Source organism: Taurulus bubalis, assembly GCF_910589615.1.
Source record: "Taurulus bubalis genome assembly, chromosome: 17".
NCBI classification, from domain to species: domain Eukaryota; kingdom Metazoa; phylum Chordata; class Actinopteri; order Perciformes; family Cottidae; genus Taurulus; species Taurulus bubalis.
Window position 1 is genome coordinate 13,673,227 of NC_136605.1, and position 18,456 is coordinate 13,691,682.

Sequence of the window (18,456 nt, forward strand, 5' to 3'; positions counted from 1 at the left end):
AATGACACATTTCTTCTCCTTTCTACTACCAGGTGTTTTTTGTAATCCACCTCCATGCCGGGCCATCCATTAACACCCTGCCACCCATCATGGACCCCGACCCGCTGTTGACCTGTGACCTGATGGATGGTCGAGATGCCTTTCTGACTTTGGCCAGGGACAAGCACTGGGAGTTTAGCTCTCTTAGAAGATGCAAATGGAGCACAATGTGCATGTTGGTAGAGCTGCACAACCAAGGCCAGGACCGCTTTGTGTACACCTGCAATGAGTGCAAGCATCACGTAGAGACTCGTTGGCACTGCACCGTCTGTGAGGTAGGGATAATGACACCACCAGTTTGTTTAGAAATGTTTGTCTGTATTAATTCTGAACTAAATTAATCTTAACATAACCTTAATGTGGTCTTCCTTACCTTTCATCAGGACTATGACCTATGCATTAACTGCTACAACATTAAGGGCCACGAGCACCAGATGGTTAAGTGGGGCCTTGGTCTAGACGATGACAGCAACGGTCCGGGTGGAGAGGCGTCCAAGAGCCCTCAGGAGAGCCGCCGTCTCAGCATCCAGCGCTGCATCCAGTCCTTGGTCCATGCATGCCAGTGCCGCAATGCCAACTGCTCTCTTCCTTCATGCCAGAAGATGAAGAGGGTGGTTCAACACACCAAAGGCTGCAAGCGCAAGACCAATGGTGGCTGTCCTGTGTGCAAGCAACTCATCGCTTTGTGTTGTTATCACGCTAAGCACTGTCAAGAGAACAAGTGTCCTGTTCCCTTCTGCCTCAACATCAAGCACAAACTCCGTCAGCAGCAGCTGCAGCACAGGCTCCAGCAGGCTCAAATGATGCGCCGGAGGATGGCCACCATGGCTGGAAGGGGTATGCCCATGCCATCTCCACCTACCTCAGCTGGCCCTGACACCCCCAACTCTGTGCAGCAGCCTAATACACCCCAGACCCCCCAGCCCATGCCCAACCAGCCCCAACAACAGCAGCCACCAAACCCTGCCAATATGGCCCAAGGTTTCCCCAACAATGGCCGCATCAGCCAGCCCCCAACACCTGTGCCACAGGGCAAACCAGGACCTCAGTCATCCCCTCTTCATCAGCAGCAGTCACCTCTGCCTAACATGCCCCACCAACAGCAGCCTCAGCTACCGCAGCAGCAGCAACAACAACTGCAACAGCAGCAGCAGCAGCAACAACAACAACTGCTGCTGCATCAACAGCAGCAGCATCATCAACAGCAGCAGCATCAACAGCAGCAGCATCATCAACAGCAGCAGCAGCATCAGCAGCAGCAGCAACAGCAGCAGCAGCAACAGCAGCAGCAGCAGCAACAGCAGCAGCAGCAACAGCAGCAGCAACAGCAGCAGCAGCAGCAGCAGCAGCAACAGCAGCAGCAGCAACCACTGCTGGCAGCCCTGAAGGTGGCCAGACAGATCGAGATGGTAGCCAAGGCGAAGCAACAGCAGCAACAGCAGCAGCAGCAACAACAGAATTATGCCTTGAATGGGATGCCCATGAACCACCCTCGAATGACGGGGCCCATGCAGGGTCAGATGCAGATGATGCAGGGGCCAAGGGGCCCGCAGGTGATGCAGGCTATGCAGCAGGGCCAATGGGGCCCAGGGATGCAGAATCCCCAGGGTCACCAGCCACAGGTACCTCCTCAACAGGGTCCTATGGCCCCTCAGCAGGCTCAGGGAACCCCCATGCCCCAGCAGAACCAGCTCATGCAGAGGCCCATGATGCCCCAGCAACAAGGTCACCAGATGCCTGGGGTCATGCCTCCACAGGGGCCCTCACAGCAAGGTATGACACCACAGCAGCAAAACATGCCACGTGGGATTCCTGGTAACATTGCTCCGAGTGCCCTGCAGGAATTACTGCGCACCCTCAAATCTCCCAGCTCCCCACAGCAGCAACAGCAGGTCCTCAACATCCTCAAATCCAACCCTCACCTCATGGCCGCTTTCATTAAACAGAGGACAGCCAAGTACCAGGCCACCCAGCCGCAGCAACAGCAGCAGGTACAGCAGCAGAACGCACAGGCCATGCTGGGGTCTCAGGCAGGGATGCAGGCCATGGCGGCCATGGCAAACCAGGTGCAGAGGCCAGTGATGGCACCGCAGCAGCAGCCTCCTCAGCAGGCAGGGCCCCAGGGCATGGCAACCATGGGCCCCCAAGGCCAGATGATGAATGCAGCTCAAAACGGCAATCAACAACTGTTCCGCAGACAGCAGCTGCTCAGGATGCAGCAGATGCAGCAGGCGCAGCAGCAGCAGCAGCAGCAGCAGCAACAACAACAGGGAGGCATGCCGCAGGGCCATGGTCAGTTCCCCCAGCAGCAGACAGGGCCAGCAAGCTACTCCCAGCTCCGTATGCAGCAGCAAATGGCTATGCAAGGTGGTGGGGGGCCCATGGGACAGCTCCCTCCCACATCTCAAATGGGTCAACCTGGCATGGGCATGGATGGGCCCCAGAACCTTCTCCAGCAGCGCATGCTTCAGCAGCAGCAACAGCAGCAGCAGATGTTAAAGCAGCAGATGGGCTCTCCAGCACAGGCGAACTCGATGAGTCCACAGCCTCACATGCTCCAAAGCCAAGCCCAGGGAGGAGCTCACTTACCTGGCAAGACAATGGCAAACACCCTGGGAAACCAAGTACGCTCCCCGGCCCCAGTGCAATCGCCCCGTCCGCCTTCACAGCAGCCCCCGCATTCCAGTCCCTCCCCAAGGATACAGCCCCAGCCCTCCCCTCAACACGGTGCCCTCCACTCCAGCTCTCCTCACCCTAGCCTTGGAGGCCCAATGTCAGGCTCCATGGAGCAGGGACACATGGGAACACCGGAGCAGAGTGCCATGCTCCCGCAACTCAACACACCAAACAGAGGGGGGATGAGTAATGACATGGGTATGGTGGGTGACACGACGGGAGACACGCTGGAGAAATTTGTTGAAGGATTGTAGCATTTTGGGACAGAAGAAAGGCCTTGTTCTGTTTTCAGCTGAGAATTTTTTTTGTACTTGCTGGTGTAAAAAGCTAAAAGAAATACAAACAAATGAGTCATACGAGGCCTACAGACTGTGAACTTTCCTTAAACCAAGGGACTGCTTTTTCTTCCAACACAGTGAGAGTGATTTAATACTTGCTGTTGAAAAGAAGACAACAAAGACACAAAGAATATATTTTTTGGTTCAGACCAGCCATGCAAGAGTTTGCCCTGGTCTTGGTATTGTTTTAATTTGTTTTTCATTTGTTATGCTCTGGTATTGACTTTTTTAACAAAACTTCTCAAAACAAAAAATATTTCATTTTATTATTCAATTTTTTTTATTTTGTACCTTTGCAAATTAATATGGTATTTGTGTTGAGAAGACTGTAAAATTATTTGTCTGGGATTTTTTTTGCCAGGTTTCACCTCTTGCTCAGTTTCTCTGTTCCTGGATAATTTATTCTAATATGCCATTTTTCAAGAGGACTGCCTTTGGGAAAGCCTTAATTTCTTTCCTGTTTGCAGAGTCTATGGGAGATAAATGTATTTGTATAGATCTAGGAACTATTGCACACACCCAAACACAAAAGGCAGGTGTAAGAGAAACCTGTCTTGAAGCTTGTTAATGTTCACAGGTGCCAGAATGTTCCTTTTAGGCCTGGGCCCAGTATTTGTCTTGCTTCGTCTCTCCCTCAGTCAAAAGAAAATTTCATCAAGTCCTGAACCTCTTTTGCCTGTGGTGGGAAATTAACTTGTTTGACTGTTGATTTGTGTTCAGAGAGGGTTTTGTGCATCATTTTCTCTTGCATTAAACTTGAATTGATGATGAACTATTCTCTGACGTAACTCATGCAGCTAGACAGTACTGTAAATATGCAGAAAATAAGAATGAAATCACTGTACAAACTGGTTCAAATGGCTCATTTCGTACTTATATACCATATTGTTAAATAAACCTGTGTGCCACAGACTCTGCTTCTCATGTTTGTTTGGAAAGAACTCTTCTGGTAAGCATCAGGGCTTTTATCAACTACTTATTTACTCATCTGCAGATTACTGTCTAACGTGTTTGATTCATTAAGCGTATACAATACTAGAAGTAAAAAAAAAAACAATTCGGGCACACAACAATTTCCTAGAGCCTGATGGTGGTCTCAAACCCCAGCAGTTCTGCAACTTTCTTTCAGGGATGTACCCCTAACCAGCGCAAAGCATTCTTTGTTGAGAAAAAGTTGTAATACACAGAGCTGTGCCATCAGTGTCTGATTTAATATATCATTTATAAAATTCTGTTTATGAACTTGCACTTATATTGTATTGAATATTTATGAAATAATAATTTTTTAAAGGATTTTTGAATGGATGTTACTTTTACATATATTTAAAAATAAATCTCACGTACCCCCTGGAGTGCCTTCACGTATCCCCAGTGCTACACATACTTTGACATGTACATGTAATTTGAGAACCACTGTAAGGCAAGGAAAAACTACAACTTACACATTTGAGAAGCTGGACCCGTCAAATGTTTCACATTTTTTGTTTGGCAAAATTACTCACAGCAATTATCAAAATAGATAGTTCTGAAGCATTGTAATAATTAGATATTTGTTTTAGATTGTTTATCCTAATTAAGACTGTTTGACCTTGAAGGGCAAATTTAAGAACTGAAATTACTCCACCTCAAATAATGGAGGCTACACAACAGACACTTTGTGTAAATACTTCGTATCACTAAGTGCGGGTTTTCACAAATAACAACGAACCTAAACCGTGCACTTAAATACTTTTATACACGAGATAATTTACAATCAACGCCAGCGTCATTTTCATTTTTCATCAGGCAGTGTAATGGACGCCCTGCTTACGTCATCACAAGGCGCAGTCGCGGGTCCTAACTGCGCTCCGCTCGTCCGGTGTGTGTTCCACGGTCAATCGACCTGTCGCCTCTCTTCTCGCCCCCTCGTCTGTCAACATGTCCCGCTGCCTCGCGCTGGCTCGGTTCGCCCTGGGTTCCGCTCAGCGGGTCAACTCGCGACTAACGTTATGTGCGCGAGGGCCGAGCAGCCGAGTGACCGCGCGCTCCCTCGCTGGAGGTAAGCTGTGTGTGTTAGCCAGCCGCCTAAAAGATCTATAAGATCATAGCTACGGGAACTCTGCTGCGACTAATATCGTCATTTCCCCGCCTCCTGTCTAATTACACGAGCTCGTGAAGCAATTAAAAACACTGCTACGTATGAATTTAAATCGAGGGTTTGCTTTAGCAGGCTCGATCATTGCGTCATACTTGATATTGAGGGCTGCACTGATGGTTAGTGTCAAATGATCATATAACTTAAATAGATCCAGTTATGATTTAATTGTAGTTAAATTAGTGTGCAACGTTAAACACTTCTCCTCGTGAGCATATGTGCATGTTGAGAGGTTTTGCTTCCTGTCTGAAGAGATGCTGAGCTCACATGACTCCAATCCCTCCCAATAAACAAATCCCCACCTTTTATGAGTATTATTACATTACAATGTTGACTTGAAGGATTCTCAACCTATCTGAATATCTTTTGATTGACAGTTGCAGCACACTTTACTTTGCATTTCTTAGAGGTGTTAATAATAATGAGACATTGCTTTAGTTTGCAGTCTCTCTTCCCATGCATTGCATTACTCTTCACCTGTCTGTGGTTCTGATCATACATGTTGATCATGATGAAGAGCTGCTGTGAAGGTTTCTTCCCGGAGAGCAAGTCATCTAATATGTCTAATCCTTCACTATATTACTGTCTCTTTAGATTTTTCTTGAGTGTAATTATTAGACTGTTGGTTAATAGTGTCTTCGTTAGTGAAGCCGTCTTCAGGCATCCGTAAAAAAAAAAAAAACATGTCAATGCTGCAGCTTCGTTGTGAAGCAGCCCCAGCAGCTGACTCCTCCTCCTGTCATCAGGCCTGCAGATTGCACAGCAGCAAACGTGGAGCAGTCGGCCCGGAGTGTGGAGCGCCCAGCGGTCCGGCCTCGGCTTCGGCCAGCAGTCTTACTACAGCACCCAGCAGGCCGAGAAAGAGGCCGAGAAAGAGGCCGAGAAGGAGGCCGAGAAGGAGGCCGAGAAGGAGCTTGAGAAAGAGCCCGAAGAGGAGCCTCTGCACAACATCATCGGGGACACGGAGTCCGTTCAAGGTGCTGGAGCAGCTGCAGACAAACTTCTGCTTTAGTGTCACGGTGAAGCCGATCATCATCGGTGAGATTTAAGATGATCTGACTCTGACTCTTTCTCTGATCCATGCAGGTAATTTGTCCAAACATGAATTTCAGGCTGAGACGAAAAAACTGTTGGACATTGTTGCCAGGTCCTTGTACTCGGAGAAAGAGGTAAGAGAGTGTGTCTGAGGTATCTATATATATATATATATATATATATATATATATATATATATATATATAACCTATGACTTAGCTACACTGCCATTTACGCTGGCACTGGCAATACTGTTCCCATATTTCTGTGCCTTATTTTATAGATTTTCTTATACTATTAGCATTTATAGCACTTTTTTGTATTCTTAATTTTAAAATTCAAATTTTTACCTTAAGTTATTGTAATTCTGTGTGGAAGGAGGACCTAGCAGAATAAGCTTTTCATTGTACGGAGTAACTGTGCATATGACAATAAAACATATCTATCCATCTATATGAACTATAACTTTTCTTCTCTTCCTCGTCCCACCAGGTGTTCATTAGGGAGTTGATCTCCAACGGCAGCGACGCTCTAGAAAAACTGCGCCATAAACTAATGACAGCAGGTGGAGAAACTGCTCCGATGGAGATCCACCTTCAGACCGATGGAGCCAAGGGCACCTTGACCATTCAGGTATGAACGTGTGAAACGTGCAGTCTGCATCAAATATGGTGCATCGGTATTATCCTTTTTGGGACTTTTGTTTGTTGTTGGACTTTCAGCCGCATGTTGAAAGCAGCATTATAGCAACAATATAAATGCCTTTTATTTAATGTTTTTATTTAAATATTCAACACCATGAAATGCAGACTTTTACAATAATTAGTTGCGTAACGCCGCATTAAAAAATGCTGCATTGACCCAAAACAAAGACGGAAAGAGAAACAAACAAACTCAAAACAAGAATGCTCCTCCTGTTGTAATATATATTTTATTCTCTACAAAATGTAATATATGTATTGAAATAGGTGCAAAATAAAAGAATAAAAGTATTCATATTTATTTATTTGAGTGAAAAGGGGCTTCTGGGGAACTCTGGCTCCTAGTCTGATGTTGAGATAGATGCCACCTGGTGGAGGAATATTGTACAACAAGCTGTGGCGACTTCAATAAATGACTGGAGTTTTCTGTTCTCCTGACAGGACACCGGAGTGGGGATGAACCAAGAGGAGCTGGTGGCCAACCTGGGGACTATCGCACGCTCCGGATCCAAGGTGATTTTCTTTCAAAAACTCGTGTGACTACTTTATGTCTCTGTATGTCCCGCTTCACTTGTATCAACAATGTATCCTCCTCCTCCTCCTGTTGTAAAAATAAATCCTCTCTTTGCCACACTGCAGGCCTTTCTGGATGCCCTGCAGGACAAGGCGGAGGCCAGCAGCACCATCATCGGTCAGTTCGGGGTGGGATTCTACTCGGCCTTCATGGTGGCCGACCATGTGGAAGTCTACTCTCGGTCAGCTGAGCCCGACGTGCCAGGATACAAGTGGTCCTCCGACGGGTGAGTGGGAGGGAAGGGATGATCGGTATCAAGAGTGGGAACACGTTCCCGGCGTGCAGCAGAACAAAAGATAAGTATTAATCACACATTCTCTGTCTTCTTCAGCTCTGGAATTTTTGAGATCGCTGAAGCCAGCGGCGTCCAACAGGGGACAAAGATCGTGCTGCACTTCAAAGACGACTGCAAGGAGTTTTCCTCCGAGGACAGAGTTAAAGGTACGACTGCCGGAGCGATGACGTGCGTTAGTGTCGCGTCGCTCCGTGTGCTTAAGAGCTGCTTCTGCTTCTCTTTCAGAGGTTGTCACAAAGTACAGCAACTTTGTCAGCTTCCCCATCTTCCTGAACGGACGGAGGCTCAACACTCTGCAGGTGAGCGGCTCTAAATTTTGGGGTTCAATTGTTCTTGATCCAAAGACTCAGTAAGTCAGTGCAACGGTTCCCAAAATCCATTGTGTGAAGCAGCAAGTTCTGTATAACACAAAACCACCCTGACTACGAGGCTGGCTGTTGTAATTGATGATAATTCACTTTTGCTGACTTCGGATTAATCAGGACCATTTATTTGCCAGGTATGTTACACATACGAGGAATTTGTCTTTGTGGGTGGTGCATGCATTAGACAAACAACAACAATCAACACAGTGCAAGAAATATAAACATATTACATTTACCGGTACTAAAGAATATGAAATAAAGTTCACAGACAAACATATAACAGTACTATAAACAAGTGTGCTGTAGGTGTATTTGAAAGTGTAATGGTAAAGTGACGTGTATATAAATATGAGATATGAAGGGCCGTGCAGGGGAGGGGAGACGGGTTAATATTGTGCCTCTAGTGTGAATCCCTGTGTGGCCTCTGTCTCCCATCAGGCCTTGTGGATGATGGAGCCGAAGGAGATCAGTGACTGGCAGCACGAGGAGTTCTACCGCTACGTGGCTCAGGCCTACGACAAGCCGCGCTACACGCTGCACTACCGCGCCGACGCCCCGCTCAACATCCGCAGCATCTTCTACGTGCCTGACTCGGTGAGCGGCTCGGTGTTGACGCGTCAACGTTTATTTTGTTTCACTTGTTAGCTGAGCGAAACTCTCACCTGCCTCTTTAACGAGATCTGGGACTCAGACCAACTTTCCAGGCCCCAAAAATAGCCCCTAAAACAATGCCGACCTGTATTAAAGATCTCGTGATGTAACTTATAGGGTTGTCTTTTCCAGTGGTACTTATGTTTGCTAAGTATAACTGATTCGTCAACAGAAGCCGAGCATGTTTGACGTGAGCAGGGAGATGGGCTCCAGCGTGGCTCTGTTCAGCAGGAAGGTTCTGATCCAAACCAAAGCCGCGGACATCTTGCCCAAGTGGCTTCGCTTCCTCCGAGGTCTGGATCCCCCCCAGCACCTCCACCTACTTGTTTTCACTCTACTCTGTTTTTAAATGTACGTTTCAGTGCTGTGCTAAACTGTGTGTGTGTGTGTGTGTGTGTGTGTGTGTGTGTGTGTGTAGGTGTGGTGGACAGTGAGGACATCCCGTTGAATCTGAGCAGAGAGCTGCTGCAAGAAAGCGCCCTCATCAGGTACAACACACGTCTGTGTTTAATCATGTGTTTTCTTGCTTTTCCTCTTTCTCGTCAAAATCGACATGTTCATGAATATTTAATCGTGAATTCTCGATGCATTTCTCAGTTCCCCACCTTGTACTCCAATATCAATGCGCCCCTTTTGTTTCGGCTTCAGGAAGCTCCGTGACGTTCTGCAGCAGAGGGTGATCCGCTTCCTGCTGGACCAGAGCAAGAAGGAGCCCGAGAAGTACAGCAAGTTCTTTGAGGACTACGGCCTCTTCATGAGGGAGGGCATCGTCACCACCCAGGAGCAGGACGTCAAGGTGACTTTGAGCGTGCAAACACCTCGTTGCGGATGTGATATGGTATCTTGAATGTGATTGCATGACCGTGGACCCTCCTCTCTGTCTCTGTCCAGGAGGATATTGCGAAGCTGTTGAGGTTTGAGTCTTCAGCCCTGCCGGCGGGTCAGCACACCAATCTGATGGAGTACTCCTCCCGCATGGCGGCGGGCACACGCAACATCTACTACATGTGCGCGCCCAACCGCCATCTTGCAGAGCACTCTCCCTACTTTGAGGCCATGAAACAGAAAGACATGGAGGTGAGGAATCGATACGTTGAAGTCACTTTTCAATATAATAAGTCTGTAGTCTCTTATTTTACAGTTTTATTGTAGATCTTGTTGTCATTTATGTCCAATTCAGTCCTATGTTGCTTTCATTACATTTAGCAGAAATCTGTGACTTTAATGCTCTGTATTTACTGTTTCAGTTGGCTTGATATTTTAACTCTCACCACATAAGAGTATTATGTAATAGTCTGTAGTCCTTGTGACAATAAAAACAGACGAGATTTTAACTCTGCCACTGAAGAGCAGATCAAACTGGTCGATGTGATGCAAACTGCTCTCGTGTCCCCTCAGGTGCTGTTCTGCTACGAGCAGTTCGACGAGCTCACGCTGCTCCACCTCCGCGAGTTCGACAAGAAGAAGATGATCTCCGTGGAGACCGACATCGTGGTGGATCACTACAAAGAGGAGAAGTTTGAAGACGTCAAGCCCGGTGCGCTCCGCTCTCATGTCTCCAGTGTAGCAGGGCGACTGTCATGGCCGTGGTCTTGACGCCGGTTTGTTGCCTCTTCTCTCCCGCAGCCTCCGAGCGCCTGACGCAGGAGCAAGCCGACGACCTGTTGTCCTGGATGAAGAACGCTTTGGGCCCCCGAGTCACCAACATAAAGGTGAGGATGAGACGAATGTGTGTCAAAGCCTTAACATGACAGAACAAAATGGTTTAGTCGTGAATTCTAATCAGTTCAAAAAAGATATACTTTCATAAAGTATGCTTCATTTCAACTGACCTGAATAATTGTTTCCCTCATCCGACCTGTAGCTGACTCCTCGACTAGACACCCACCCAGCTATGATCACTGTGCTGGAAATGGGTGCTGCACGCCACTTCCTCCGCACCCAGCAGCTGGCTCGCACCCCTGAGGAGCGAGCTCAGATACTGCAGCCCACACTGGAGATCAATGCAGGGTGAGAAGGTGTGTGTGTGTGTGTGTGTGTGTGTGTGTGTGTGTGTGTGTGTGTGTGTGTGTGTGTGTGTGTGTGTGTGTGTGTGTGTGTGTGTGTGTGTGTGTGTGTGTGTGTGTATTTTACCAAATGGAATAAAATGATCAGTCTGCATTACTGTGTGTTTGTGTCCAGCTCTCAATTTCTTTGTACTTCTTTTTCTGACAGACATGATCTGATCAAGAAGCTGCAGGCGCTGAAGGACACAAACTCTGAACTGGCTGGTCTGTTACTGGAACAGGTACCGTGGGTTATCTTTGTTTTCTGCTCCAGTTCAGGATAATAAACAATTTCATACTGTTTCTCGTCAGTAATTGTTTAGTTACTGGTAAATGACTTCCTGCACAGACGTTTCTCACTTAAGCTTTTTTCAGCTGCTCATGGTATAATCTTTGTGCTCTTTTAAGCTTTTAATTTGAAACGTGCAGGAAGTCTTAAGTCATTGACAACAGCTTGACAGCACTCGAGTAGATGTGAATGATTCCTTTCAGAAGAACCCATTCTGTGGAACAATTTAGGGCGTCAGAGAGAAACTGATTAAATGTTGGTTATTTCTTCCAGTAAACTTTTTGTCTCTTTACGTGATTTGCTAAATGGTTTGAAGTCGGATCAGTGCAGTTTAACACGTTCATGTCTCCTTGTCTGTATTTTGCAGATCTATGATAACGCCATGATCACAGCAGGCCTGAACGATGATCCCAGACCGATGGTTTCCCGCCTGAATGACCTGCTGACTAAAGCTCTGGAGAAGCACTGAGAGCTGCTCGCTGACGGCGGCTTGTGAAGTATTTACAGGCGCACAAAGCTGGAGAAGTGCAGACATTGTTGATCTGGAGCCATAAAATACCATCTACCCCCCTCCCTCTGGAGTATTTCATTCATTATGGAGAGCACGTTAAGGCTTCAAAAGCACAGCTGGCGTGAAGATCAACTGCTGGAAGCTTCTCCGTAAACACTTGTGTTTATGCTCCATGTCGTCCACATGGATGAAACCAGTTAAGAGGGAAAGCAGGCAAGATGCATAAAACAAAACAGGCCAAGAGTATGGAAGTAAATCTGATTGAGACTCGCATATCTAAATTCTCTTGCTATACCGTGTGTAACTACAGCCTAAAGACGAGCGGCGTCTTTATGAAGAGTGGTTTAGAGCTTTGAAATAAGACGTCCCCACTGCTGAATAGCAGTTCAACTTTTTTTTATAACACCTCCAATATTGTTCATATTTTTCACATTATTTAATTTAGTTGACTGTTGCATTTCCAGAAGCTGAAGACCTGAGATGTCATGTAATTAATTGTTTTTGAACTGTCAAAATGGAAAACATTTCATGTAAATCAGTGTATGCTGCAAATGTGAGTCAGTGATGGATTCTCAACAGGTTTCATTGATATTATTAAAGAGCCAGCGAATCTAATAAAATGCATTTAAAATACTTTGAAAGAGTGTGGACCTGTTGACATCAGTATTATCAATAAGTTGAGTCAATCAGTTAAAAAAGATTCCTAGACGGAGTTTCTTGAAAATACAATTTTACTGCATTTCAAAATGGAACGTGACATCTCTGTGAGGGTGGACAGATGAGAGAAACCTCGACTCCAAGTCGTCCTCCAGTGTGCAGTCTGACGCAGAGAGAATATTTAGAGATGGATAGCAGTTCAAGTGAGGTGATTCTCTGTGGTTTCTATGCAAGCGTCCCAGCGCTGTCCGTCCATGTAAAACCACATAGGGGCATTTCTAACCCGGCACACCTGCCAGGCCTCCTCTCCACTGAGCCATCCTGCTTCAGGTCTCCACTCCTGACTGTCTGTCGAGATTCACAAATCCCAGAGGAGTTTCAGGATAGCTTGTCTATGTTGGCTAGGAAACGTTGGGCCCACCATTCATCCAGATCTATGGGAACAAAGTCTGGAAAAAAAGAATAAAATCCATGAGATCGGATTAAAAGTATGTTACCATTTGAGTTTGTAAGGTCATTACAGCCGAAAAAGCATGTTGGAAGAAATATGCCGAGAATTTCTTTGTGTCCTATAGCAATCACAGACACTGAATAGCAGTCATTGTAATTAAATATAATTTTGATATACATTTTTCTCTACTAGCTCAGCACAAATAACTATCCTGTCTGTTACAGTTATGTAATACATGATATATAAAAAAAGAGCGCGAGACATTCCTTGATACCGAGTTAAGCACCAATGTTGGTTGTATTTGAACTTTGACGCTAAACAGGAGTTAAGCATTAGCTTGCCTTTACAATCAGTGTTTTGTCGCTCTCAGGTGGTCACAGTGAGAAACTGCAACATTAAGTTAAATTGTAAAATATAATATTTATTGGCCTGATGGTAGCCAGTGAGCAAGTCAGACATGTACTAGGGAGCTAAACCATTAGGGTCTTTATTGACTATAATCAGGATTTTGAAGAGTCTGCATTGTACTAGGAGCCAATTAAGTTATTTCAGGACCGGAGTAATATGTCCAAATGGTCACGCGTGTGTAAGGACTCTTGCTGCTGCATTTTAATTGAGGTTGAGCCATCCTCCTGAATTTTTACATAGAAAGTTAAAGTAGTCAAACCTGTTTGATATAAAGACATAAACCAGTTTCTGAGTCAGTTTGGGAATGCTATGACATTCGTTATGAAAATCTCTTATGACATTTAATTGATATACTACAACCCTTCTTAGAATTTTTATGATATACTATAATATTACTTTTGACAGTTTTATGAAATACTATTTTATGATTTATTTACATGAAATACTATGGTATGCCTTTCTATAACAATATACAATACATATTACTATACTGTCACATTTTCGGAACATAGTGGAGACCATGGTGTTTGACCAACAGACAATGACATTCTTGTGCATCACTTACTATAAAGAAATACATAAATGAATGCAGTGAAACAAAAGAGCCATTCAGCCCGTTTATCGTGCAAGAAAAAAAAAAAAAAAATTTCCTCAAGATTGGTAACGTTAGCTCCACATTAGATTTCATTGCTGGTTGTAGCACGGTTTTGATATTATCTGCTTATGTGCAGAATACCAATAATTCAAAACTGGACAGTACAGACCACACGGATGAGTCAACAAAGTTGCTGCAACTCATTTAGACTGTGGAGAGGCGAGCTTGTGACCTCTGCTGGCTTCCTTCCAGCTGGAAGGACCAGAAGCAGGTCCACTAATCCTCGGTTGGCTGGTTGTCATAAACCAATACAACAGTACGTCTTTGGGCTGTTGTTATAAGAAAAACAACTGAAAAATGAAGGATTCACCACTACTTCAAATAAAACGTTCAAGAACACCTCGATCAAAGCACAAATCCTGTAAACCTCCTGCTTTACATTGACATATTTGTACATTCAAAATCTTGCTTAATTAAGTCTTGACCATTACAATGTACATGAATGCTCGGGGAGGATGGGGGTACTCACTGTCCATGTGCAGGCTTGGAGCGGGTTCTTTGTAGTGGACGGCTCCTTGGGGCTCCTCTGGCCCCCGGCCGGGCCCCTGCTCCTGCTGCACCACCTCCTGCCAGGCTTAAAACACAACGACTTAGTCAGTATATCATCCACACATACTACTACTAATAAGCTACTATACAGTATGTGGAGGTAACATACATTACGTTGACAACTGAAGACATCCCTTTTTCTTTTCTTTTTTTGCAATTAAGCAAAAATAATCTCAAGAAGCAGATAAATCCATTATGCAATGATTATTACAGCTAAAATAAGATGCAGCTTTAACTGCAAGTCTATGATTTGCTTTAATACACCTCTGATAAACAACAGAGCCTGTGCAGGAGCCAGGATTTAACACAGTTGACATAATTAAACCAACGTTATAATAAAAAATGATACTCTGAACCCAAGAATAAAGTATCAAAAATGTAATAAGTGGGTCATTGCAAATGTCCTTATCTGCCAAGTTAAAATATTCTGCACCCAAGTGTCACAACCTCAGCAACAAACAAATGGTCCACAAGGGCAACTGCTTCAAAGGCCAGCCACACGTGTGCATTTCAAATAATACAACATGTGGACTGGTCCCATGTAGTGTGTGTGTGTGTGTGTGTGTGTGTGTGTGTGTGTGTGTGTGTGTGTGTGTGTGTGTGTGTGTGTGTGTGTGTGTGTGTGTAATAGATATGTATCTCTGGTAGCTGCCCTCAGGTCATGACTTTCAGAAAACCTGTGCTTGTTTATAGCATGTATTGAGGTATTTCAGAGGGTAGAAGAATTAATCAACCCTGAACAGCACGCTCTCTGCAACAGAGGAGCGGGGGTTGGGTCGGGCCTTCCTTGTGTCCTTGTCCACCAAACAACAAGGTTACTGAAGTCGTTTATGGGCTGCTGTGGCCGAGTTTCAGCACCAGAAACTAACAGGACACACAAAGTAAGAACAGCCAGGCTAAATGAAGTCGCCAAGAGACTGAATGAGCCTGTGAATGTTAAAGAGAAGCGCTCGCTCCAAAACTAGGTCACTGTGTAGAGTTTCACCCAGACCCAATAAAACACTTCATCCCGTCAGAAGTCTTTGTTGTCTTTCCTCAAAAGGGACAACACAACTCTTTCCCCTGAGTGGTTGGTGGTGCTAGTATAAGCCCAAAATGTGTCTGTGTGAGTCATGACAAGTGTGATATGTGGGTGTGAAGGCATTTTTCTGCTAGGTGCCTATCATGGCTATCAGTGTCAGAGCAGCTGTGTGTGGGTGAGGCCTGGGAGGGGGAGGCTAGCATTTCATTAAAACACTCGATGGTGGAACAATGTCATTCACAAAACCGACTACGAGGAACAGGTTTATGGACGCAGCGAGACAATGGAAAGTGTTGTCTCGTCTTTCCTGTTAGACTGTTCCTTTATTTTCTTACCATCATAGACAAATTTGACGTTTTCCTCGTGCACAGGTGTGAAGCTCTCTTCCTGCTGGGTGTCTTCAGGGAGAGCCGGCGCAGGGTTATGGTACTTCTTACCATTCGGGCGGCTGAAAACTATCTTGGGTGCAGGAAGGCTGATGGGTATAATAAAAATAAATAAATGTTACACATTGATTAATCTGATGTGTTCTGCACATTCTGCATATCTATTGGACAACTCTCATTTCTAAAAGTATCCGCCTTTAGGCCTAAACCCAAGCCCGATTGGTTGTGTGGAAGACAAAGATTGAACAGCTGAATGAAGGACCATGTGCGTCCTTGACTTCCTACAAGGTCACTCACACACACACTGGGGGGGTTTAAAGGCAGTAAACAGCCCATCAGGCAGACAGCGTCTCAGTGAAGCTACAGTGTGAAGAAGATGTTAGAGATCATTCAGGCTGATGAACCAACGCTCTCCGTCTCAAGCTGATGACGTCGATAGCTACCAGGACTCACACAGACAACTTAAATGTGGACACACATGGACAAGCATCACAGCCAGGCACACTACTGAGAGCACTATATGTCTACAGCATGCGTCTCTCTAAAGGTTGAACACTTACTCTGGCATACTCCAGGACGTTTGTTTGTGCTTGAAGTCGTTTATTTTGTTGTCATGTTGCTGAGTAGGCCCTAAAACGACAGAAAGTTCACATTTTACTTCAAAGAACACCACAAATTGGTACCAAGTGCGTGTGTGTTTGAACTGTAACTCAAAACGCATATATCAGAGTCTCACCTGTCCGTCGCTGGGTGGCCAGTTTGCTTGGACCTTTTGTAATGGTGTACATCCTGCGCAGGAAAAGTCACCTGTAAAATGTGAGTTCGGCACTTTGAAGTGAGTCCGGACGGCGCAGGTGCAGGTGGATCACGCCTCCTTTAATCAAGGGCACTTTGAGGCGAACACGTTGCTCCAGGGTCTGTCGACGGATACAAAAAAAAAAAACTCCCTGGATGTGAGAGGTGTCGCTCCTCTCCTCAGCTGAATTTCACTCGCAGGACGAAAGTTTGAAGCCAGCGTAAAAGAACCGAGCCGACATGAGACGACACGAGCTGCTCGATGACCGCGTCGGGAACAGAGCCGTGCGCCGCTTTCTTCTCCGCGTAAAACCAGCAGTCGGGACGCATCTCACGCGACCCTCCCCCTCTCACCTGCCGACCCCGAGTCCAGGCCTTGAACGTAACTCACTTTGGTGCTGAAGTGTCCTGCACTTCCACAATGTCACATAACCTGGAAACGTAGCGTCTGTCATTCATAAGTGGACGCACACCGTGGAGCCGCGCCGCTCCTCGACGTCCACACGCCTCTCCCGACGCCTTAAAGAGACAGTGTCCCTTGATTGTGCAACATTTGTAATATTGACTAGATACTATGTCCACTATTTTTTTCACAAATCCTTATCATCGTGGTAAATTAAATAACCAGTGAGGTTATGACCTGTTCAAAAAGTTATGGTTTACATAAATACAAGATGAGTTAAACTTGCAGAATGGTCATTTTTATTCAATGGGGGATCATTTGTCTGCTCCTCCATGTGGCCCAACGTCTCTGTGTTTACAGTACACGCAGGCGAGGGCAGGTGCACAGTGCGATCACCTCTAACAGAAACCAATACAAAGAACACTCATACTAATACTTCAAAACAACAATTATAATTAGGGTTTTCACTAAAAAGGCATTATTAACCCCCATCAGTTGTGAAAACTAGAGTTACATTCAAAAGATTTATTTCAGAAGAGGAACATACGATATTTTGATGAGTGGTCTTATGACTTATCTCTTACTAGAATACATTCTTAACATTACAGAAAAGGGAAAGAAAAGATGCATGGTTATATATATATATATTTATCTCCGAGAAACAAGTTGTTTGTGATTAATCACCAACATCTTTACATCCTAAAATATTCTTTACTGACAATATGTTTAAATATTTTCCAGCCAAACAATGAAGTTACATTAAAACAAGAGTAAGCATTTCTCCCTCTTAAAGCACTATTGATAATTATTTAAAGCAGCATTAGATCATTATGTGAGGAAATCAAATTAACAAAAGTTAAATGAAAGAATTACAGGTTTTATGGTATTTTTCATGGATGGGATGATCATTTGTACTCAAGACCTACAATTTCATTGATTATATTATATGATTTAATTCAGCCAAGAACCAAAAATTTCATTAATAAGGTATTGAAGAAGTATATATTTTAGTTTATGTGGCCTCCTGAGACTTACATGTGTGTCAGGATTCAATATTGCATTTACTTTCCCTCCTTTGGAGCATAACATCAGATGTTTAAATTCAAATGATTGTGTATTTGTGGCACCTAATGAGTATTGATAGTAGGCAAATCACTGAACAATCAAGTATCATCGTGACAGAATATTAACAAGAGATCTGAAAGAATCCATTATAACACCTAAATCTTATGATAGCATATGTTACAAATACGTCTAACGTGTCAAACTATTTACACTGATATTTCTTTAAAACCTCTGGAAGATTAGCACAGAAAGTAGAAAATACCTTTAATGTAACATAACCCTAATCCCTGGTCCTAGAGAGGTGTAGGCAATGCTGTTGGTAGTCGGATAAAGACAAGGAAGTATACAGCTCTTCATGGTTTAATGTATCTGTAGATTTAAAAAGGGACACTACCTGTATGCCAGCTACAGGT

The 18,456-nt window shown here is 44.8% G+C and overlaps 3 protein-coding genes across 4 annotated transcripts in view; 2 read left to right on the plus strand and 1 right to left on the minus strand.

Annotated features, from left to right (window-relative positions):
* crebbpb (CREB binding lysine acetyltransferase b) overlaps positions 1 to 3,965 on the plus strand; it is a 37,364-nt gene extending 33,399 nt beyond the window's left edge. The window contains exons 30-32 of the mRNA XM_079233621.1: positions 33 to 314; positions 423 to 1,265; positions 1,470 to 3,965. Of these exons, the coding sequence (XP_079089747.1) occupies positions 33 to 314; positions 423 to 1,265; positions 1,470 to 2,969 (2,625 nt within the window). The 3' untranslated portion in view covers positions 2,970 to 3,965. The remainder of the gene's footprint in view (positions 1 to 32; positions 315 to 422; positions 1,266 to 1,469) is intronic.
* Positions 3,966 to 4,970: 1,005 nt separating this feature from the next.
* Positions 4,971 to 12,278, plus strand: trap1 (TNF receptor-associated protein 1; the record flags this gene model as incomplete). Its single annotated transcript, XM_079233759.1, has 18 exons — positions 4,971 to 5,091; positions 5,934 to 6,164; positions 6,274 to 6,356; positions 6,715 to 6,855; positions 7,365 to 7,436; positions 7,563 to 7,723; positions 7,829 to 7,938; positions 8,018 to 8,091; positions 8,596 to 8,751; positions 8,981 to 9,101; positions 9,227 to 9,296; positions 9,457 to 9,604; positions 9,700 to 9,885; positions 10,207 to 10,345; positions 10,435 to 10,520; positions 10,673 to 10,818; positions 11,023 to 11,095; positions 11,510 to 12,278. 18 exons carry the CDS (start codon positions 4,971 to 4,973, stop codon positions 11,609 to 11,611), a joined length of 2,220 nt encoding a protein of 739 aa, XP_079089885.1. The 3' UTR covers positions 11,612 to 12,278.
* A 129-nt stretch (positions 12,279 to 12,407) lies between these two features.
* Positions 12,408 to 16,687, minus strand: LOC306750446 (MAPK regulated corepressor interacting protein 2-like). 2 transcript variants are annotated; one of them, XM_079233868.1, is made up of 5 exons: positions 16,517 to 16,687; positions 16,341 to 16,410; positions 15,730 to 15,869; positions 14,294 to 14,390; positions 12,408 to 12,759 (listed from the first exon to the last, which is right to left on the minus strand). In XM_079233868.1, the coding sequence occupies exons 1-5, from the start codon at positions 16,566 to 16,568 to the stop codon at positions 12,735 to 12,737; spliced, it is 384 nt and encodes a 127-aa protein (XP_079089994.1). In that variant the 5' UTR covers positions 16,569 to 16,687; the 3' UTR covers positions 12,408 to 12,734. The 2 variants fall into 2 exon arrangements, with proteins under 2 accessions (XP_079089994.1, XP_079089993.1); XM_079233867.1 differs by having other exon boundaries at positions 14,294 to 14,398.
* Positions 16,688 to 18,456: the final 1,769 nt, after the last annotated feature.